The sequence below is a fragment of the Heliconius melpomene genome, chromosome 11 (genome assembly GCF_056956725.1).
Source record: "Heliconius melpomene rosina isolate 202511_hmr_F chromosome 11, ASM5695672v1, whole genome shotgun sequence".
Taxonomy (NCBI): Eukaryota; Metazoa; Arthropoda; class Insecta; order Lepidoptera; family Nymphalidae; genus Heliconius; species Heliconius melpomene.
This window is the reverse complement of record NC_140399.1, coordinates 10,267,088-10,289,854: the sequence shown is the minus strand read 5'-3', so window position 1 is coordinate 10,289,854 and position 22,767 is coordinate 10,267,088. Positions and strand designations below refer to the sequence as shown.

The following is a 22,767-nucleotide window of genomic DNA, read 5'->3' as shown; positions in this document are numbered from 1 at the left end:
ATATCGTCGTTGAGCTTTTACCCAGCTTTGTAGAAATAAGACTACTTAAAGTTTTCTTCTAATAAATTTCATTTGGCTATACTTAACTTGACTATAATTGAAGAAATGGCTACGTGCTATCAAAGGCATCCTTTTGAAATTGAAACAGAAGATAAATTAACGACGATAAACACAAAAATATTTGAAGTTAAAAAGAAAATACAGTTGTCAGGTAAAATAATTAATTGTTAGATATACACAAAAATATATAGGAAAACGTAACGAAACGTACGAAATACTTAATGCACTGAATAATATTAACTTTTATTTAGGTAAAGATTATTTTAATACCGAAACGACATTCGTAATTTAGTTATTAAAATTGCTACTGGGAAAGAGATTTGTCATTTGAACCAGCAACTCTAAATGATCAAAATAAAAATTACTTTAGTTAGTTAGCACAAATTATGATTTTTAATAGGTTCTATATATTTTACCATTACATGCTTTCCACTAGTTACTGCTAAATTATTTCTCTAAGGTATTGGTATGGTATTGGTATCTAAGAATATGGGAACTTACTTTGCCAGAAAATATGCTTACCACAACAGATTAAGTACATATATGAAAACTAAACTTTTTATCAACTAACTTTAACATTAAAGAGGGTCAAAGAAAATCTAACTACGAGGAAAATGAAGCTGAGAAAAAACAAAACAGTGATTTAATAGATACACTGAAAAAAGAAATAAGAATTCGATTATTGGAGCTCGCACAGGCGAGAGAGATAGTGGGGGACGAAGAGGCACAGGTCAAAAAGTATCTGAACGATGTCTGTCCAATTGGCAACAAAAGTTCGGAACAAGTAAGTATGTAGAGAGAGGCCAACTGACTGTATCGAACGAACGAACGAACATTAGGGGTTCGATTTTGATTCGGGGAATGTATTATTTTGATTTTCACTCTCTGATAACAAGACGTTAGAGTTGTGTCTAACTAAAACAGAAAAAAATATATATATTTAATTTTAACAATGATTTACTGGATTACAAGGGAGCGGTTAATTGCGGTTTAATATTTTTATTTAATCCCTTTAATAACGACGTTAAATTCCGGCACTCAACATGCAATGCCTCAGAAAATCGACGGAAAGTGGGGGACAAAAGTGTCTTAATGGGAACGGAGAGACTGGTTTCTGAGGTTCCCTTTGCGAACCCTGCTATATGCAAGAGACAGCGTAAAGCTAAAAAAATACTTTATCTTAAATAACATTACTATCATCACTTTCCACACTAGAAATTTTATTGTAAGATTTTTATTTTTAACTATTAGGTATAGTTGAAACTCGAATAAGATTGAACGACTATGTGAATTTATTACTTAGTGTGGTATTTTGTTATATGAAACTTTAGAAAAATATATGAATTATTCCCAATATTCTACACAATTAATTAAAAAACTGACCTTACTTTTATAATTAAAAATATACCTAATTAATTTTTAACAAAAACAAAAACCGACTTCTAACACAACGAACTAAAAAGTGAAAAATAATTATATAAAGATTTTATAATTTTGAAGTCGATGTTTTAGTGATGGGTAGATCTTAAAATGATGCTTCTTAAACGAGTGGTGATGGTGGTGGTAGTGGTTGTCAACGAGTGGTTGTGATTGTTCTATGTAAAACTTTATTTAATTAGGTATTATTTTTGTGCAAAGTTACATTTTGGTATATTGACAAGAACATACATGAAAAGTATTCAAGCGAATTGAGAATCTCCCTTTTTTGAAGTTGGTTGAAAATGAGAACATCCTCTTTTTTGAGGTTGGTTGAAAAGAAATGCAACGATCAGGAATCTCACCTCTGACATCAATTTAAAAAGTTTTTGCTTGTTTATTTAACTATTACAGTATAATCAATTTTTTACCAAAAAAAAACAAACTTTCCAAATTTTCACCGGATCCCATAATCGGAACCTAACCAAACTTTCACCAAATTATCCTTGAAGTGTATCCTTTCAAATAAAAAAAGAATCATCAAAATCGGTCGGCGCGACATTGAGTTATTCGTCTATTTGTCGCGCACATACCTAATGCAAATTTAAGACTTATGTGATTTTCTCATAGATGCCATTGTCAGACATGGACCAAAAAAAAATGGGACCATTCGGGAAGCTGGTGAAGCTTACAAACGAAAAAAAAATTTTCAAAATCGGTTCACCCAGTCCAAAGTTATGAGGTAACAAACATTAAAAAAAAATAAAAAAAAAAATTAAAAAAAAATACAGTCGAAGAGAATTGATAACCTCCTTTTCTTACAGAAGTCTTCTTCAGAAGAAGCTTTTTGGTGAATATTCCGAGTATCTAAAATTATAATTTTGTAAATGTTTGACCAACGTGTCCAACAAATGTGAATTTTAGTGATTTTAGTATTCAAATTGAAAGTTCAAGGTCTATTATTTTTGAATTTGGAACAAATGTCTGTTTTTTTAAGTTCTATATGTCAAAATTTATTATTCAGTTAAATTCATCTAGAATATTTTATTCATTTTATGGTATGTAATTTAATATTTTGTATTAGTTAGCTATTATGTCGTTTCTTATCTAGCAACCACACCCCACGGGCCCACATCCTTGTCTAGAAAAAATTACAATGTTTAGAAATATCAATGACTTTTTCTGATAATCAAATCTTTTTTTGAATTAAATATTTAATACTTACATTGTCTTCGCTCTGGTGTCGAGATACTGAACTTATAACACTGAAAATTAGGCAACTACTACTTTGCCACCACAGTAGGTTCCCTTTGCCTAGAAGGAATCGAACCCCGGTAATACCGTAATTATAATAAATACCGTAGTGACATTCCGCGCTGGTCTAGACCATAAAACAATTGTAAGAAAAACACTAATCTACCATTGTTACAATATTAATTATAGATTCTAGAGGAATTGCCTGTTGAGTGGCGGAACACATCGCCGCGTGCTGCCTTTTTACCACAGCGATTAAATGAAAACATTAATTTTTCATCATTTCCTCAACTGGGAACCGAACCCAGAACCTGTCGCGTAGATCATAAAATTAATTTTATTTCAGTTGATTCACAATTTAGACCTCAAAGTAATAGAACAAAGGAAAATGTTAGACCTATTGAAGTACGATAAAGGCAGCAAAAAGAAGAAACTGCGCGACTTAGAAAAGGAATACGAAAAGCTTTTAATAGAAAGTACTAAAAGTGATTTAGTGAAATCAAAAATCACGACACGAGCAAGAAAGGTATGTTTTGATTGTAAATTAAGAATTAATCTTTCTTGCATATACTCGTATTTCTCTAAGTGTTCTTATTTTATATTGCGTAAATTTCAGAATGTCTCCCATTTAGAGAATGAAATTCACAAAGTTCTCATTCAATGGACTGAAGCAGAACTTGTTAAGAAGAAATATTATTCTATCAGGTTGACAAATTAAAAATAAATTTTACTAAAGTAAACTTTTTTTGAAAGAAATCAGCTTCACGCAATGTTTTGCCGAATAGCAGAGTAGGCAGAGGGAACCTAATGTTAAGACTCATTGAACCCCACTTCCCCTTCTTGAGGGTTAGTAGTCAAAGTTACGTTTTATCTTGTTACGGGAGCTAGAAAATGAAAATAATTTATTCCCCTAAGTGGGACTCCAACCCGCAACTGTCTTGTTTACAATCAATAAGTAAGTTTCGCTGTCACTATGCCACAACGGTTTCATTTATGTTAAAAATATACAGAAACATCCTACGTATAAAATAATCAGTATGTACAAGGCTGAGTAAATATTTTTCTTCTATTTAACAGGCAAGCTTTAATAGAAGATTCAGTGAAATTTGAAAGCTCACTCTCGAGGATAGAAGATATTTTAAAGAAGCAGAAAGAAGAAATAAAAAAACTGGAGGTATGTTTTATTATAAAATACGTAAAACTATTTTTATTATAATAAATTTAAACACCTTTTATTGGAACTGGTTATTATTTCGTAATGTTTGTAAGTTGTTTAAAATTAATTTGAAAATTTCAGATAAATGTTTATATAATTCAGGCATAATGCGTACAAATATTAATTATATCAATAATTTTAAGCAGATAGTTCGCGAAGAAGCCGCAGATATGCGTATCCGGGCCACCGCGGCCACAGCGGCTGAGGCAGCGCGCGCGCACGACGCGGAGCACGGCCGGTCAGCTGAACGAGCGTACTTCGCGCAGAGATTCGAGGAGAGGAAGAGAGAATTAGAGAAACTAGAGAAGAGGATATTCCCACCTGCACGTATGTTTATATTATACTAGCAACACAAACGCGGCTTCGTTCGCTTAAAATATTATTATACTAAAGCCATAATATACAAAATTTTTACATAAATAATATTTGGCTTATTTGTCTTTTTTTATGTGTCTGTTAAGTTAATTCAATGTATCCTTTGTAATTTCATAGTTCGTCCTGTAAGACAAGAATCAACAAGATCTACTGAAGGTGACGCCGCCACAGAAGAACATTCGGCAGCCACGCAAATGGAGGAAGTGTTTCAACGTCTAATGAAACTAACAGGTTTATTTTTTTTAGCTTCATGCTGTATCTCACATAGAAGGATAGGCAGAGGGAAGCTGGGACTGGAAATCTGAGCGTTGAGTTTCGCCACTGCATCATCCAAGATCCAATGCCTCCAGATTTTGGCGGAATGTAAGAAACAGAAGTGTCTTAACACTAGCTTCCTAATTTCCCTCTGTCCTTTCCATGTGCAGGATGTCCCGTGAGAAATTATTAAAAAGATTTTTAACGATTTACAAACTTTTAAGTATCCTATATCCTATATCCTATATCCTATATCCTATATATCTTATAAAACAAAGTCGCTTTTTGTGTCTGTCTGAACTTTCTAACTCTTCTTCTTCTAAACCACCCAACGGATTTGGACGCGGTTTTCACCATTAGGTCAGGTCAAGTATTTCTCAGGGAAGGTTTATATATAGTTTATTATTTGTACATTCTTATGTAAATTAACATAAATACGATAAATGTGTATAAAGTCCTACCCGCTGAGACACTTTGGCGCATGCGCTGCTTTAATGGTAAGTACTACATGAAAATAATGTACTGGAGTATTGTTCCTCTTAATAAGATCTACAAAAAAGTCCGCGATGGCATATTCGTATCTTTTAAGAATAACGTTTAGTGATCATATTTCTGTCTAAAAATAGTAATTTCAATATATTTTTTATTGTGAGGGATATTTTTCCATAATGGTATTAATCCTTATCCTTTAAAATACTTTATTAATTTTCTACGTTAAACGAAGATAAAATTTGCTTTTTAAACTATTTCGAAATTGCGAATAGTTTTAGAGAAAAACGCATTTAATTATTGACACATCACGCCGTTCACACATCAACTGTATCGAGTCAAGTTTCACTTATCCCTTACTCTCAGCATATAAATAAGTATATCAGTTACGTTGGCCATTTAATGTAGATCAAAACTGTCTTTTCTGTTTTTCATTTTAATAAGTACTTTAGAAGTTGTTACAATATCAAAAAATCCTTGCTGCGAAACGCGCCTCGCGACGCTATGCTTATACAAGCGCGCGTCCGCCGCGCCCTCCTGCCTTACACGCATCGGTGGTTCAGTGGTAGAATGCTCGCCTGCCACGCGGACGGCCCGGGTTCAATTCCCGGCCGATGCATTCTATTTAATTTTCCTCACAGGCAGCCACGTAGTGCTTGCTTTTCATCAGGGACAGAATACCCTCTTCAGCATTAACCACAAGCTCGAAAAAAAAAAACCCGCCTGCCTCTATAGCAACGAAGATTTAGATGCGTTTGCACATATTGGATAATTGGAGTTGAATGTATTATTTCAGCGCGATATATTTGGTTTTACATTTTTTGTAGTAGTTATTAGTAGGTAGATTTTTGTTTATAATTTCTTCCGTTTAAAATAGTCATTTAAATATATTTTAATAAGTACTTGAAAAGATTAGTAGCACAGATTTAAAATTACGGTACCTACTAAAAAATCCTTGCTGTGTAAAACAATTGGAATATCCTTATTGAAACTACGAAAATGCGGGTTGCATTAGGGTTTAATTAATTATCACATTATCTTAAGTGCTTTGCAAACATACATTATATGAATAATCCAGTAGTAAAAGCGGGCGAAGCCGCAAGAGGGTCGCTAGTATATAAATAAAATAATTATACAATTACACATGATAAATATTTCATTACAGGTGTAACAGATCCAGAAGAAGTATTCGACAGGTTCAGAGCTCAACGCGAAACGTCCAAGCGACTGAACTATTTACAACAATCCACCGAAGAAGAGAAGCTCCAATTGGAACAAACTCAGACCACTTTGATGGGGGAGTTGGAAGGATATAAATTTGCATCTGTCAAAGATAAGGATGAGTATGTTTTCTCCATCATTTTTTACTTCTCTTTATTATGACTTAAAAGTAAATATTATAAAATTTCAGAGGCCAAGAGGAAATAAATGAACTGAAGTTAAAAATAGCAATTGAGGAAAAAGAGTACGCGGAGTTGCAGAAGAAGTGTGATGAGCTGGAAACGTTTCTTCTAGAAATTAAGAGATTACTGTACGATTTATGTAAAATGTTAGATGTGAGTGTGTTCTTTAATTTTTTTTAAACTTTGTTATTCTAAATTAGGAAGGTGAAATATTAAAAAAAAAATAAGAAATTACCTTTTGGACGGTTCCAAATATATAAAAAGGTGTTAAAATTTATTGTAAGTGAATTCTTTGAGGAGAATTCTTTCGGAGTGGAAATTCTTTGGGGAGACCTATGTCCAGAGGACGTCGAAAAGCTGATTAGATGATTAATTTTTTGATTTTTTAGAATAATATCGTATATCGTATCGTAGTGCAATTTGGAGACTGAGTTTTATTATTGCGAAGTAGGAAACACATAAAAAACTGTAAAAAAATACCTGGTTGTCTTCAAAGTCGGTTTCCAGACGATAATTTTACGTGATAAAATGTATACCTACATATTGAAATACAATTTTAAACAGATCATAGGTGAACCACCAATGCCTGAATGGACAGCAGAAGCACGTGACATTGCGGAGATTCTCACCGTACTCTCTGCTAGATATAACACTGCTAGGAACAAAAGTGCTCTCCTCTCGCAGAAACAGAGAGATCACGTTGTACCTTCAAATGTAAGTCGTAATCTTAATTTAGAGGTCTAAAAGTATGTGAACTTATTAAAGTAAATATGTACCGATTTAATTATTTATTTGTTATTCCTTTTATTCACAATTTAATACTAATAGATCTGTTTGTGGGGTTTTATGTTATAAGTTACCATATTATCAAAGTAAGATTTAGGGTGATATTTCTAAGTTTTTATCTCAAGACATTATAAGAAAATAAACTTCAAGAAAGAAATCATTTTTAGATGCTAGCTTTGGTAACACAGCACGTATTGCGCTGTTCCAAAAATTGGGCGGTGCATGGGGAACGGCGTCTCTTTACTGGTTCCGTCGAAAAATTTCATTATATAAACGAGTAACTCACGTAACTCACGCTAAGTTAAAAAAAAATATAAACACTTGTTAAATATCATTTAGTATCGACAAAAAAATACGGAACGTAAGCGTCTTATTGAGAACGGAGTGTCTAAACACAAGGTTCCCAGGTTTTCTCCCATCTTACTACGAGCAAACAAATATACGTAATTTGTATGAAACATTGAGTTTAAAAGATTTCTTCCTGTCAATCACAGACGACCAGCGGGGCCCCCTCAGTGACAGGAGTCAGTGCACGAACACCAAGCACATTGAAGGAATCAGATAAAGTAATACCCACATATAAAGAATTAGTTACAAGAGAACCTGTGAAAGCTCCACGTAAGTATTTTTTTCAATTTTAAAATTAATAGTGGTTAATCTAGTCTAGTTAGTTAAATAATTTTAAGGAGTAATTAAATTTTTCAGATTTGTTTATTTATTTTTAGATTTAATTTTAAATATATTCCTTTAAATATATTCCTAAAAAAATTTACTAATCAAATATTCTTACCCCTTAGCCTCCGATGAAGAAGAGGATATACCATCACGTTGCTACCTGAAGAGACAGGCGCAACTCATCGTGGACACTAAGTGCAGGAGGAAGGGATTCCGCACGCCTTATCCTAGGAAATAGATTATATTTGTATTTGGCTTGTATTTTTTATATTAGGTACCTATTTATTTTAAGTATCAAAGAAAATAGGTAAATATTGGCAATTTAATAGATTTTTATCTAATAAATATACCTTTTAAGGCTATTTTGGCGCAGTTCACATTATGGTTACGATTATTCCAATCCCACGAAGGAATGAATTATTTTCATCTCCTCAGAACAGATTATGGGCTCGATTCCCACTCGAAGAATTTAAATGTTTAATATTTACATCTCCTCTCTGGTAACAAGGCAAAGTGCTGCGTTGAATTTTGCCAATCAACACATAATGTTAGGTTCCCAGATACCCTCTCCGTCACCAACATACAAAATAAAAATATTAGATTTTCCTCAACTAATTACCTCTGCCTATTATATCTTTGTTTTTACTTTATGTCTGCATACATTTAAATAAATAAATTTAAATAATCTTTTATTGATTTTGTCTATTTTTAGTATTAGAATGGAATGTCAATATATTGTATTAAAATATGTAAATAAAAAAAACCTCGCATCTAGCGGAGCAGGCTGCAAAAACCTAGGCTGAGATCCCAGATTCCAGATTCCTGAAATTTTGAGGATTAATAGTTTAATATGTAGTGAAGACGGTATACTACAGGTTCCCAGGTTCCCTCTATCAACCCTACTAAGTGCAGAATACAATGTGAAGCTAAAAGAATAAAAACAAAAAAATAAATTCATTAAAAACGAATTAATATATAATTTTTACAATAATTATATTCAATAGGAAACTCTTTGTTAAAACGCATTTAAAAATCAAGGCATTCCACTTCAAAATGTCTATATTATCTTTTAGACCTCTGACGTTAAATCATTTATAGCACTTAGCTTATAAAATATATTATAATATATTTTTAAATAATTTACAATGAATATTTGTATATATTTTTAGTTTTTTTTATATATATTTAATTAATTATTTAAAATCATGTTTTGTGCTCACAAAAATTCGTATCTGCAACTGGTCTGCGCTATGAACCCTCGGGTTATAAACAAAGCGGTTGATATGGCCATGGAAAAGAAGCAGTTCGATCCTCATACCGGTTGGTGGTAATCTACTAGTATATAATACTTAAAATAAAATAAAAAAAAATACAAAACTTATAACAAAATACATAAAACTAAAAACTTATAAACTTATTAAAAAAAAGCTTGTTTGTTTGTGCGTGCGTTCACGTTAACTCAGAAACGGCTTAACCGATATATATGCAGTTTTGTTTTATTCCAATCTGTTTATTAATAGAAAACTTATACCATTTTAAACAATGTTTTTCTACAAAATTGCTATAGATGTGTAAATATTTCATTTATTGAACTTGCTGAAACTTTATTTTTTATTTTTAATAAATGTACCTAGAGATATTGTTATTAAATTATATTATTATTAGAAAATAAAAGTAATGCAGATCGGTAATTTAATAGTAGTATAGTTTAACGTCGCTATATAAAAATAGTTGAAATTGTCAGTTTAACTGTTAAAGATTTTCAAAGATATATACCTAGCATATCAATGTATATAATAACAATATTCTAGATACACTATCAGGAATATTTTATGCTTTATCTTGTAAATTATAAAAAAATGTTGTATTTTTATATTTAAAATGCAGTTATTTGAGTAAATTCAACAGCTATTAGCATGACACGTTCCAATATCGCACATTAGCATCAAGGCAACGGACATTATGTTTTTATTTATTTTATATTCATTTAAATCAACGTAATAAATAAAAAAATGTAGTCTATGCTGATAAATAAAGATATAAATTAAATTAAATCAGCTTTACGTTATATCCCATACACAGCAGGGAAGGCAGAGGGGACCTAGTGTTAAAACACTCGGTCCCCCATTTTTCACCGAATTCTGGAGGCATTTTGAGAGTAATTAGTCTATTTATATTATAGAACGGGATTCGAAATCCTCTCTTCGTACTACTCCCCACCCTTCTTATATATGATTTTTTTTATTTTACCTAAATCCTGTAATCTCGTTTGTGCGTCGTCTGTAACACTGTAACGGAAGAGTATATTTTAGAGATACCACCAGCAAAAAGAATGGAGTCCATGCAGCCGTCGTTATACGCGCCACATGTGGATATAACAAGAGCTAGCCTTGGCTTCGGTCGGATCGGCCTCAAACTTCTAATAAGAGATCTCCATTCGACTGAACCTTTAGTACAGTTACAAGCTTTGCATAGTATAATGGATCAGGTATGATATAAAAATTTCACAAAGAAAAAAAATATTTAGTCAGTATATTACGATTTTCACTTTGGGAAGAATTTAGAATAAGACCACCTTGTAACAAGTGTCATAATAAAAGATTCTCGCTGTATTCCTAGCGGAGTAGCCAGATTAAGCGGAGAGCCAAACGCTAAGATTTTCCATGCCTTTTTAGCCTCGTCCTCTGCCACTAACTTGTTTATTCATACATCATTGCTGGGAGCGAGGTGTGTTCTCATGCTTTGTCGTAACCCTGCCTCTTTTTCCACTCAGCCTTGGTTCATAAATCTAAATGAATACAGATACTTTATCAGGTTCTCGTGTCTATATAAAAAACAGAGTGCAGAGACGATATCAAACTGTGCCATCGTGTGTATGTCACTAATATCAATTTTACTTCCAACTAGGTCCAAATTTCAGAAAACGCCTCATTCCTTATAAACTATCACGTAGTGTACCGTCTTATGGACTTAATGTCGCATATAGACCCAGTCGTACGCGAAAAAGTTTGTATGATTCTTACGTCACTGGCTAATTACCACCAAGGGAGAAAACAAATCATGTCTCGCCAAGAAATTTTGGACAATCTCATGTGGCTTATCATGAGAGATCGACGAGAAATAAGATATGCTGCGGCGTATACCTTAAAAACATTAAGCTTGGATAGGTGTTCTTGTGAAATAATACTAAAAACAAATAAAATAATCGAAAATCTATTGAAAATGATAAAAAATGAGCATATTGGTATTGTCGTTATACATTTGAAGACACTGGAACATTTAGCAGAATGGGATCAGGTAGTGCAGTTGAAGGCTAATGCTTTTCAATTCATGTTGAAATTCTTAGAGCATGATGATACAAAAATTTTGTGCGGCGCTATGGACTGCCTATCGCAGTTATGTAAACACGAAGTCGGCAAGAAGCTAGCTGATATAAATGACCTAGTATTCCTGCTAAGACCATTCTTGGTATCACCCTCAATTGAAGAGAGAATTAGTGCTGTAGGTCTCTTACAGTATATTACTCTAACAACTCGATCCAAATGGCGAGCTAAGGAATGTTGCTACGATTTAACTAAACGTCTCATTGTTTTGTGTTATATGCACAATCGCCCATTATTGCAAATACGGTCAATGCAAGTCTTGATCAATCTATGCGACTGTCCGGATATAAGGAATCATTTGAAAAGGCATTGGGAGGATACAATCAAGGCAATCAGGATAAGGACGTACGAGGATTGGGATGGCACAACTGAAACCACAAGCCCTGGTTTTGAGCAAGGCCATAATTATAGGACGATCTTTGTTGAAGGTGTGGAAACTATGAGAAACGATGGTGACATTCAGGATGTAAACGTTTATAATTATTTAGATCGTCTGCGCAAAGTTAAGGCACATTTGATTTATGCAATCAATTGGAAGTCTTATAGGCATTAGACTTACTGTATTTGTGTTTTTTATTGATTTTTTTTTAAATAATTTTCACGAGATTTTTAATAAATTATACATATTATCAAATTTTATCTTTATTTTTTCATTAGAAACAAAATTGGGAAAAGAAAACCTATAATCGATCGCAGCAAATTACACTATATTAAAGTAAGCTTTAAAAAATAAATCGATTTATTAAGAAAAACACTAAAATAAAACAACATTTAAGTGGTTTGAGCATTTATTGACAAAGAAATTAACTATACATCGAGATTTGGTATTTGAATACTCATACATTTTTGTGCCTTTGTTGGCAAAACTTATCTACGTTCAGTCATACACCGTTACATACGAATCTCACTAAATTAAAAACTAATATTATATGATTTACTATATTATAAAGAAGCTGCTGTATTCACTTTAAAAAAAAAACTTTGGAACTAAGATAGCTTAATTTTTTTACATGTTCTCTAAATGCTATTTTTGTTCTATAACGAATAATATGTAGATAGAAAATAAAACATGAAGCAGCTTAATTATACAGTTATACACGTCTAGAAATTACCAATATTTTTTTTTCATCTCCTATACATAGTTTAGAAAGCCAAGTATATTTTTTTTTACTTCACGCTGTATCCCACTCATATTAGGGTAGACAGGGAACCTGGTAAATTAGTGTTTAAGATACTCCTTTCCCATCAAGACATTTCCGTCCCCTATTTTCCACCTTATTCTTGAAGCATTGCGTGATTGGCAAAAAATCAATTTGCCTTGAACCAAATCGAGGAATATATTAAATATTCACACGCAATACCTTCTGGAGAGTAGTGGAACTTAACGCCGCTCCTTATATCAGAGCGACGAAATCAAAATATTTTAATTAAAAAATATTAATATTCAAAGTATACTAAAACTCCCTATTTACATCTTGAGAAAGCAATGAAATATAATAATACCTGTAACTGATATATAAATCTACAATTAAGCCAATGTCAGTCAGTTACGTTGCAATACTCTAGTCGTAATTTCCTACTATTATTTTAAATTTGAAGGAAAAAATATCTAAGTACACAATTCTATAAGGGAATGCTGGTTATTGTTTACCTTATTAGGAACAAAAAAATCTGGAATAAATAACAAAAATTATGACTACATTATGATTTAAAAAAGTTAAATTAATTGTATTTTTTTATTAAATTCTAATAATATTTTTTTAGTTTGTATCCCGCATATTACAGAGTTTACAGAGAGAACCTATTGTTAAAACAACAATTTTTCGCTTTCCGCCCAATTAAAAAAACGAATATTGTTATATTAATATTACATACCAGCTGCCCGATAATGATTATTTATTTTTATGCTTTTTGAGAAAATCAAAATTATAGATTAGAAGATAACAGAGTGTTTAGTAATTATGTTTTTTCTACTATAGTTATTATAACTAGATTTTCTTCAATTTTGACCTTACTACGCACATAAGTATATGGCACGATATTCTAATATCAATACGAATTAATTCCAATAATAACATATTCGACCTAATTATTGTAGATCTAGATCTAAAAATAGACCTAATATTCTAAAAAGAATACTTCATTGCTATTATTGCTTAATTATTTATAAACTACCCTAAAGCTGTCAGTATCAAATTGGCATAACCACGAATTCTTTTTTTCTAATAGATGTATACATTAATTATGTACAACATAAATATATGAAGAAAAAATATCTGCCGTATCGGTAATTTTTAATAGCTTTTGGAAAATGACCAATAAAAGCTATCTACAGCGAAATTATATTGATATCATCACAATGTTCTTTGGAAATCATGTACTAAGATAAAGAATAATTTTTGAGCTAAGCTGGATCTTATTTCCATTTCTCTAATTATAATAAGTTCACAATTTATTATAATTTGTAGAAAATTAAAGAACATTAGTTATCGTTAGTAGTAAGTTCAATTATTTAAAAAAGAAACATGTTCATAATATTCCATGTTTTCCCAATTGGCAGTATTGATATCAGCTGTATTACTTAGTGAATTTAATGTAAATATTTACTACATAATACATATTGAAGAACTTTAAATATTAATATAAACCTATAATATTTTAATATTAGTAAAATTAGATGTTTAAATTTTTTTATTTTATTTATTTTTATGAGTTAGGTCACTTTTCTTTTGGAAGCATCGTTTTTTTGTTTAAGTTTAGACTATTTCTTGTGCGCGCATAACAGTTATTAAACTAATATATGTATATAAGACAGTTACGAGAGTGGCTAAGTGTCAATGCTTTCTTTTTTATCATAATTGTAAATCCAAATCATTATAAAAACTATTAGCATACTGTATATTTTTATGTGGTAATCACTGTCACCAGAGTATAATTTTTAAATAGCCTATCTTTTCTACCTGAATACATTTTATTTCAAACACTTATATTATTATATGTTTTTTTATTCATCAATTATTCTCAGTATAATACTTTTATTAAATATAACGAAAAGTATTTTTTACATAATAGGTTTTTTTTTAAAATTATAATATTATAAATTGAATACTACAATTTTTTTAATTCTAATTATTTATATATTAAAATTAACATTACAATTACTACCTTGTGAAAATATTTTTGCATACATTTTGTATGGATTACATTTATATTTATATACAATAGCATCAATGTATACAAAAGCAAAAAATATTTTTAAAAAATATTCACCACACAGTATATATATTGAACGATAAATTGCCCAAATAAATTAATATTAACAAATTCTAAACAGTTTCCTTTTTTCAAAAACTTAATAAACCGAAAAACATAGACCAATTTAATCACATTTCAATACATTTACACCCGTTCCCCCTCAATTTTTACATTTTCATCCCCAAATTTCACACATTCCTCTTCAACTTTCACTTTTTCACCCTCAGCTTTCACGTTTATACTCTCAACTTTCACACTTTCCTTCTCACCTTGCACATATGTATACAACGCCTTGCACAAATCGTGCAAGGTCGGGTCTCATCTACCTCCTCTTTTGTTAAGAGGGTCGTAGACCTCTGCTTCCGAATCTATTTCATCTTCTGACAGCGAAAGAGATCCTCCTACACGACGAGCTCGTAGCCCTTCCTGTAAATATTTATTAATTTATAGGTTTTATGTTCAAAATAATATTTGATGTAATATGTAAATAATTAGTGCTGTGGACTATTGATGAATATGATATGAATAAAATTGTACTCTCGATAAATATGGGTAAATATTACTAATAGTAAATAAATTGTGTGTAATAGAAATATTGACACGAACGGAATAGTTTGTCCTTTCTTCTGTAAACATTTTCCTTTTTCATACGAGCAATAATTATAATTTTCGTCAATATTTCTTTTAAGGAAAGGTAAAAAATATGTTTTTTAAAGTTAATGCAATCTATAATATCAAAAAAGCCTATTGACAAGCAAAACAATTTTAACATTTTAAATGATATATAACAAACGATATGATAATTTTATATCAACTAATGTAATATGTAATTCATCAATAATCTGTTTTAACATTGAAAATTAAAAAGCAAACAGTAAACACCGTTCACCTTTCTAGTTTTAAATATTTTAATACAACATATTGGCCTGTAAGCTGGTTCAGGACATACAGACAAATAAAAAAACATAGTATAATTCCAGATTGACAACAACTATACAATACAGCCAATGTGTCGTGGCCGTCATGAAGTTAGTTAAATATTTTTTATACTATCTGTATTTAATATACGAATATTTATTAAATTTTATGTTCCTGCCTGCCTGATAATGATGCTGGTAAAAAATTATAATTAAAAAAATCTTCATAAAAAATAATATATTGCATAAATATTCAATAAAAAAAAGTTTCAATTATAAAATACCATCATAGCAAAGAAAACTTTGAATAAATTACGGAAAATTATGCAGGTCTAACTTTTTTGAACTTATGTCTAAGATTTTTTAAAAAAATGTACACTGTCAGTCGTCCAAATGAATCCAAATAAGAAGCGCACGAGTTTTAGTAAATTAGATATTTGAAGCTTAGAAAAAATTATAAATATCAATCGGAACATAAAATTATAATTTTATACATACTAAAAATATTTATGCAGATAACGAATGATTTTTAATAAATTATAATAAGTATTGTAGACGAATATATGATATAAAATACAAGATATGATTTTTATCCTTTTTCTTAATAATTAAGATATGACATTTTGGAAGTAAAATAAAATATTATTTGTTATAAATTACTTCTTTCTCATCTTTCAAGATTACAAGAGAGAAAAAAATTAAAATATATCTAAAAAAAAATGATTTAGTCACATCACCTACAAAAACACAATCGTTATCGCACAAAGCATAACACATAAGCTACCTATGCCCCAAAAATAAAAAGAAATATGATTTTAAACCAAAATACTAGGTCGTGCAGGTCAATATTTGCAAACCAGTTCCGTATCGCTGATCCACGCCCCACCCTCCTCTATGCTTGACGACATCTACGATACACCCAAGTTCTTTTAATAATATAATCTTTACTATTAATAATATATATAAATAATAATAGTTACATATATTATAAAACGAATCTCTGTTATAAATGCTATGAGAATAGTTTTGCAAAAAGTGTGTATAAAATGTTGTCCTTTTATTTAATTTTTTTCTATACACTATTTTTGATTTTGAAATAATATACGTTAAAATTATTTTTCAAAAATGTAAGATTAAAAAAAACAATCTCCCAATGAAAAACATTAATTAACTAAATATAATTAAAATTCACAATTATGCTTCTGACATCTGTTCCAAAATAACTGTAAAACTAAACATCCAAGTTTAAAATACAATGAAGTTATAACATAGTGACCCAACTGTAAACTCTATAAGCTTAAAAAAAACAAAAATATAACAACCATCAATACTAACCTCGAGTATACCAGCACTGGGTTCACTTGCGTAACCCTCGAAGTGCCTCTGATCCTCATAATCTGATGAAGAAGACGATTCGGCGTCGACGTCTCGAGCTGTTCTCACAGAACAGACCATTTGCGCTAAGTCCGTGAATGTGTAACTGAAAAAGGACAGCTCTCGTTTTTAGTGTGCACTCATAAATATTAATTTACGTTTAACTGATATAGCATGCTGGTAATGATTATTCTTTAGCTCAAGTAGCTAGTATTTGTAATTACAATGAGGCCAATAATGGCACAGGATAATAAGCGTGCAATTAACGCGGTAGGTTGTGGTTTCGATTCACATTTGAGTAAATAAAATATTTAACATTTTCATTCATCATGCCTCTAATGCCTCCAGAATTTGGCGGAAAATGGGGAACAGAAGTGCCTTAACACTAGGTTCTTAGGCTCCCTCTGCTTAACTTACTACGTACGGGATACAGCGTGAAGCTAAAAACAGGTATTTATCCATATATCACTAGTTAACAAAACCTAAGACAACAATGCTACTATTATTATGTTATACCTGTAACTGTAACATGTGAGTATAAAACCTGACTTACTCAGTCAAAGCTGGTTGGTTGTCATGTCTCCTGCCCTCTGCAGCAGCACCACTGACCCCTCCTCCGCCCCCGCGCCGCTGCCCCTCGAAGTACGCAGAGCCGTGACGGTAGCCCACTTCGCGGATCTCGTCGAAGGAACCAAATTGTAATGTCTTGTAAGCATCTATTGGAGGTCGTATGTATTCGCAATAGTCAGATTTTTTCACTTCCTGTAAATTTTGTTAAAATTAAATTAAATTTGATTCAACAATTTTAGCCAGACTAACCTACTAAGAGGTCTACGTTCAAAACTGGACTTACAAGAGGCTTTTATAAGAAAAAAAATAAAATTATTATTATTTTTTGGTTTGATAATAACATTTAAATTTTAATTAATAAAATGAATTTAATATTAATAGCTAATTATGCATTCTTAAGTTTTCTATTTTTCATCGATCACCAGCACCATCGATCACATTGTATATGTCCAAAAGATTTTCATGGAACATTATTTGTAGTTGTAAGACTAAAATAATATTTTAATCTGTGGAATACTATTAACTTTCAACAAGAAAATTTACCTCTAATTGTCTATTACAGGATACATAAGCCAGTCTACTCTGAATATCTGGAAGGTTGGGCACTTTTACTGGAGTAGTAAATGGATTCCATCTGGAATTAAATATAAGAATATTTTCAAAATGATTTCAACTTATACAAGCATATAACAGAGTAGCTAAAGATAAGTGTTAAGACTTTCCATCTATTTTTTGCAATATTGGGTGTAGATTGGCGGAACTTGTTACCGGGACAGGGAAATGTAAAAATAAATATTTCTCCTGAGTAGTAATCGAACCCATTGTCATCGCGTTTACGAGCAGACTTCGTACCGCTACGCCACCTCACAAGTAAAATTAAAAACAATATGTCTTACCGTTTCCAAAGCAACCACCAGCCAGACAAATCATCTCCATAATTTGTCAGATCTGTATCATCTTGGGAGCCCACGTCGATTGCCAAGATGTGTTTAGCTCCTAAAGATCTCATTACGTCCGCTGAAATTATTATAATTAAAATTTTAATTTATGAAGTTTAAATGTTCAAATATTAATTTTGCTATGTTTTCTACTGTCTTATATTATTTTTTATTTAAATTTACAAACCAATTCTACTGTACTATGTTTCTAATCAAAATAATTAAGATATTTGTTCAAAAAAACAATTAGCAATTGTCACTGGTGTTACAAATGAGATATTTAAAGTTTTCAAATATGTTAATAATCGTCCAATAATAAAAATTAAAGCTATATCTTAAACCTCCATACTGCAAAATTATCCGCAATTATCTGCAAAAGGATCTGTTAATGAAGTCAAATTTAATTTTAAAATTGTAATGTTAACTTACATTGTATACTCTGAATTTCCCAAAAACTTTCCAAGTGTACATGTATTAAGTATAATTAAAAAATAACAAAATAACACAAAGAAATAACTTAAAGTAATCTTAACCAAATTTAGACTAAAAATCAAAAACCACACCAACCTGGCACATTATTCACATAACAGCCGTCCAACAAAAGATGGCCGTCCATGGGATCGCAGATCGGCGGGAATATACCAGCTATGCTCATCGACGCCCGACAGTACCTCCATAGCATGCCTAATCAAACACTTAGCCACTATTTTGTCTGAACAATCGGATATGATACCTAGCTGATGCTATGTGTTGCCAGTAATTGTCCAGACAAGTGCCAGTGTTGCCATTACTTACCTTTCTAACTGAGTGTAAATATTAGACTGTGATAACATTGCTTAAATGTGTTGAATATTAGTAAATATTGATATATTCTCTAATACTTTTTTCGTAGTTAAAATTTCAATTGTAAGAATTAGTTAGCGTGCTACACCACGATGCGAAATGCAAAATTTATGTTTATTTTACCCTAATACTTTTTATTGGACGTAATATTTCAAATTTCTTCATATTTATATTTGAATAACCGCTCAAAATATTTGCACCAACTTTCAATTAAATCGAACCAAGCAAAACCTTTACCTTACTGCCACCAAAAGGAAAACAAAAAAAAGTAAAATATTTACACTCAGCCAATCACAACCAAGTATTCAAATTTGAACGCATTCGATAATCCGATGGTGGCGCACGGTGCTTTGTGATTGGTTTACCTGGCAGATTGTTGACGTAACCGCCGTCCAATAGGAGGTGGCCGTCTACGGGATCGCAGAGGGGGGGCATATACCCGCTCAGCGACATCGACGCGCGTATGTAACGCCATAGGGAACCTGTGACGCGCGCGCTAGTTAATTTTCCTCAATATTTTACTTTGCCAATTTTAATAATTTGGTGGCAACAACTTATTTTGATCTATTTATGTGCCCATAACCAGTGTTTTATAGAAAGAACTAGTGTATTATTGATGTTTAACACAATCCATGGAAAGGAAACTGTGATAAGAGATAAGAGAAGCCAACCAGCAGCTCGCAAGAGTTAAATAGATGAGAATAATTTAAAATTAAAAAGAAACACCTCATCATGTATAAAAATATATTTACAGTACTAGTACCGGTGTTCACGAAATATGGGCGTATTCTTTAAAAATACCCTATTAAATGCTTGTATTAAGAAATAATATTTACTACATTTCTTTATAATAGTTTACATATTTAAAAATATCTACTAACCCATATTCAATATTCCAAAAAATATTTACATACAAATAAATGACAATATAAAAAGCTTGTACAAATGAAATGAATGATGTATAAAACATATTCAATGGGAGATGATAAAACATGCCAGGATATGGTAACACTAAAAAATATAGAAGGGAGATTTTTAGCGTCATGCTGTACTTAGTACTTATAAATAGGTCCCTAATTTGAAACTATACGAATTTTCTAGTATTTCTTTTTTTCGTTTCGCGCTGTATTCCGCACATAGCAGTTTAGGCAGAGAAGGAGGTATTGCATTTTAAGTGGCGGAACATCGCGCTGTGCCTTGTTACCAGAGCGAAGAAATAAAATATTTAATAGTTTCATCAAGTGGAAATCGAAATCACAACCTGTTACATTTACAGTCGCACGCTTGAGCCCCTACGCCACGACTCGTCTCAATTTATAATTCCTAATTTTCCCGAAAACGATAAACATAGTTGTATTTACGTGCAATTAATTACATCTATACGAGAGCATGCGAAAAACGTACCTAATTACTAAATACATAAAGGCTAAACTACGACGAACTAACAGACTACAGTGATGAGAATTAAATTAAGATATTAGAAAAAATGGAGAACCACACTCATGCATATACTCGTACATGAAGATGGATGTTTTTATAATGAATGGCGTGAGTGAAATCATATTATTAAAATCCAACCCGACATTGGATAAGTTGAAACTCCCAAAGAAAGCGTTATTTTGTAAACCAATCACAAGCGCTCGTTTTTTTTTATTTTAAATAAACAATGACAACACTAAACAAATGTCGGATTCGTATACAGTCAATAGGTTCGTCTGAAAAATATTCCTTTGTATAGAAACACACTTAGAACATTTACTGGACGTACACATCAATGCAAGTGAGTGTGGTTATGAGGGGATCAAAATTAAAAAAAAACAATCACTGTAGCGGAATTATATAGCTCTAACTTCGTAGGATATCTTATCTGTATGTCCTCCATCAAAGTCCTGATGTCGTTCCACCATAGATATTGAGAATCGTATGATGGCATAGACAATCCGCAAATAAAAAATAAATAAAAAACGTTTATGTATATTCACGACATAGCCACATCTGGTCGGCAGGATATTGTATAAGCAACTTATTCAATAGCATGCATTTAACATCAATATTAAAAAACCTAACTGTCAAATGTGACGTTTCTTAATATTATCTGTATTATATTTGATTATGAATATTGTTTTAGCTTTGACAAAACACATTTATATATAACAATATATTAAATATAATATAATGTATGTTTATATATTTTCTTCTTAATAAAATATAAATAAGTATATCCCATATAGCATGATGATATTTTAAAAACCATTGATCCAAAACAATATGGGGGTTAGTGTTCGTGCATAAAGAAGCAAATAATAATAAATAAGGACACACAATAATTTCCTGTCCATGAATGTGTTGTGTTAATTGTGATAATCTTTTAAGAAATTAAAACTTGTTTTAAATTTATCATACTTTAGCTAGAACAAAATATTACTATCATTTTGATGAAACTTTCATTGATTTCGTAAAAGCTATGTAGATTTTTTTTCAGTTAAATGTATTAATAAAAACTATATAATAATATAAAATTTTATAGTTAACTTTCATTTTTATATGTAACAATGTGATTTTTTTCTTAAACTTTTTCTCTATAAAAACCATAAGACATTAAATGTTTCAAGTTAGGAGAAATCAAGCTGTTAGTACAAATGTTGCCATATTAAAAAAAGATGATAAAATATACGATGATAATAATTTGTTCATAATTTTCTTTTATTCTAACCCAAACAGGGAGCTTTGCAAATATTATCAAAAAAAAATAAGGTCATATAATAATAAAAACGTGTTAATTTATTATTTATCAATTGTAATAACAGCTTCAATTCCGTTTCTTATATTCAATATAAAACAAAATACTATGCTCTAATATAAAAAAAACATTAAACTCACCATGTCTATGCACTCTCATACAACTTGAACTGATATCAGTAGTGACAGTGAAGTATGGCAGCCACAGATCTTCTATATGAACTTCTCCGAAGGTTGCTTTTATGGTCGCGTTGAATTGCTTCCCGGAGAACATGGAAGTCGCTGGGTAGGTCAGGTCGAGTAGCTGTTTACCCCATTGTGTCATTTTCTGAAAGTTTAGGTGTAGATTTAATTATTTTCATGAGAAATAGACAGTGAGAATATTGTCGAGAATAATTTTCTGCCTAAATTCGAGAAATTATGCCTGCTTTATTCTATTAGAGCAAGGGCAAAGACAACAAAAAATTATTGACTGCCCCGTCAGAGCCGCTCCACTGCGTTATTATAACCGTTTCTGTGACATTTTGATATAGATTTTCAGTTTGATTATATGAGAATAAAATTCAATGAATACAGTTTGCTGTGAATGTTTTATTAACCCCGCTTTTTCATTTATTATATTTAATATAACGTTTAAAACGAACCTTGGACCATTCCCTCGCTTTCTGGGTGACAGTAGTAATATTTCTATCCATACACCACAAAGCTCCCATAAACGCGCCGATGCTGACCCCACCCACCATATCTATGGGAATTCCTGCTTCCTATGAAAATAATATAAATTAACGTATGTAAATAAAATTGTTATAAAAATATTAT

The 22,767-nt window shown here is 31.2% G+C and overlaps 3 protein-coding genes across 9 annotated transcripts in view; 2 read left to right on the top strand and 1 right to left on the bottom strand.

The window, feature by feature from the left end:
• The first annotated feature begins 44 nt into the window (after nucleotides 1-44).
• CCDC151 (Coiled-coil domain containing protein 151) lies at nucleotides 45-8,541 on the top strand. Its single transcript, XM_085193112.1, has 12 exons — nucleotides 45-211; nucleotides 645-844; nucleotides 3,077-3,256; nucleotides 3,347-3,435; nucleotides 3,808-3,904; nucleotides 4,093-4,273; nucleotides 4,439-4,552; nucleotides 6,231-6,408; nucleotides 6,477-6,621; nucleotides 7,033-7,182; nucleotides 7,749-7,872; nucleotides 8,052-8,541. The coding sequence occupies exons 1-12, from the start codon at nucleotides 106-108 to the stop codon at nucleotides 8,165-8,167; spliced, it is 1,680 nt and encodes a 559-aa protein (XP_085049238.1). The 5' UTR covers nucleotides 45-105; the 3' UTR covers nucleotides 8,168-8,541.
• A 593-nt stretch (nucleotides 8,542-9,134) lies between these two features.
• On the top strand, nucleotides 9,135-11,893 carry LOC146534836 (uncharacterized). The gene is made up of 3 exons (XM_085193623.1): nucleotides 9,135-9,249; nucleotides 10,242-10,417; nucleotides 10,837-11,893. Exons 1-3 carry the CDS (start codon nucleotides 9,135-9,137, stop codon nucleotides 11,863-11,865), a joined length of 1,320 nt encoding a protein of 439 aa, XP_085049749.1. The 3' UTR covers nucleotides 11,866-11,893.
• A 189-nt stretch (nucleotides 11,894-12,082) lies between these two features.
• Nucleotides 12,083-22,767, bottom strand: part of sws (patatin like phospholipase domain containing sws) — a 34,559-nt gene continuing 23,874 nt past the window's right edge. For 3 of the 7 annotated variants that reach the window (XM_085192485.1, XM_085192492.1, XM_085192488.1), the window contains 9 exons: nucleotides 22,593-22,712; nucleotides 22,090-22,276; nucleotides 19,575-19,691; nucleotides 18,325-18,445; nucleotides 17,972-18,062; nucleotides 17,412-17,620; nucleotides 16,820-16,964; nucleotides 16,342-16,392; nucleotides 14,763-14,993 (listed from right to left, as the gene is read on the bottom strand). In XM_085192485.1, the coding sequence (XP_085048611.1) occupies nucleotides 14,886-14,993; nucleotides 16,342-16,392; nucleotides 16,820-16,964; nucleotides 17,412-17,620; nucleotides 17,972-18,062; nucleotides 18,325-18,445; nucleotides 19,575-19,691; nucleotides 22,090-22,276; nucleotides 22,593-22,712 (1,149 nt within the window). In that variant the 3' untranslated portion in view covers nucleotides 14,763-14,885. Of the gene's footprint in view, nucleotides 14,994-16,305; nucleotides 16,393-16,819; nucleotides 16,965-17,411; nucleotides 17,621-17,971; nucleotides 18,063-18,324; nucleotides 18,446-18,933; nucleotides 19,051-19,574; nucleotides 19,692-22,089; nucleotides 22,277-22,592; nucleotides 22,713-22,767 lie in introns of all 7 variants that reach the window. The other 4 variants (XM_085192491.1, XM_085192486.1, XM_085192490.1 and 1 more) reach the window with 4 other exon arrangements.

Excerpts from the sequence above, each read along its gene's own strand:
- LOC146534836 (XM_085193623.1), top strand. The coding sequence starts at position 9,135 with ATGTTTTGTGCTCACAAAAATTCGTATCTGCAACTGGTCTGCGCTATG. Across the intron at positions 9,250-10,241 it reads GCAGTTCGATCCTCATACCG|AGATACCACCAGCAAAAAGA; the intron begins GTTGGTGGTAAT and ends AGTATATTTTAG. Across the intron at positions 10,418-10,836 it reads TGCATAGTATAATGGATCAG|GTCCAAATTTCAGAAAACGC; the intron begins GTATGATATAAA and ends ACTTCCAACTAG.
- CCDC151 (XM_085193112.1), top strand. The coding sequence starts at position 106 with ATGGCTACGTGCTATCAAAGGCATCCTTTTGAAATTGAAACAGAAGAT. Across the intron at positions 3,436-3,807 it reads AAGAAATATTATTCTATCAG|GCAAGCTTTAATAGAAGATT; the intron begins GTTGACAAATTA and ends TCTATTTAACAG. Across the intron at positions 4,274-4,438 it reads GAGGATATTCCCACCTGCAC|TTCGTCCTGTAAGACAAGAA; the intron begins GTATGTTTATAT and ends GTAATTTCATAG.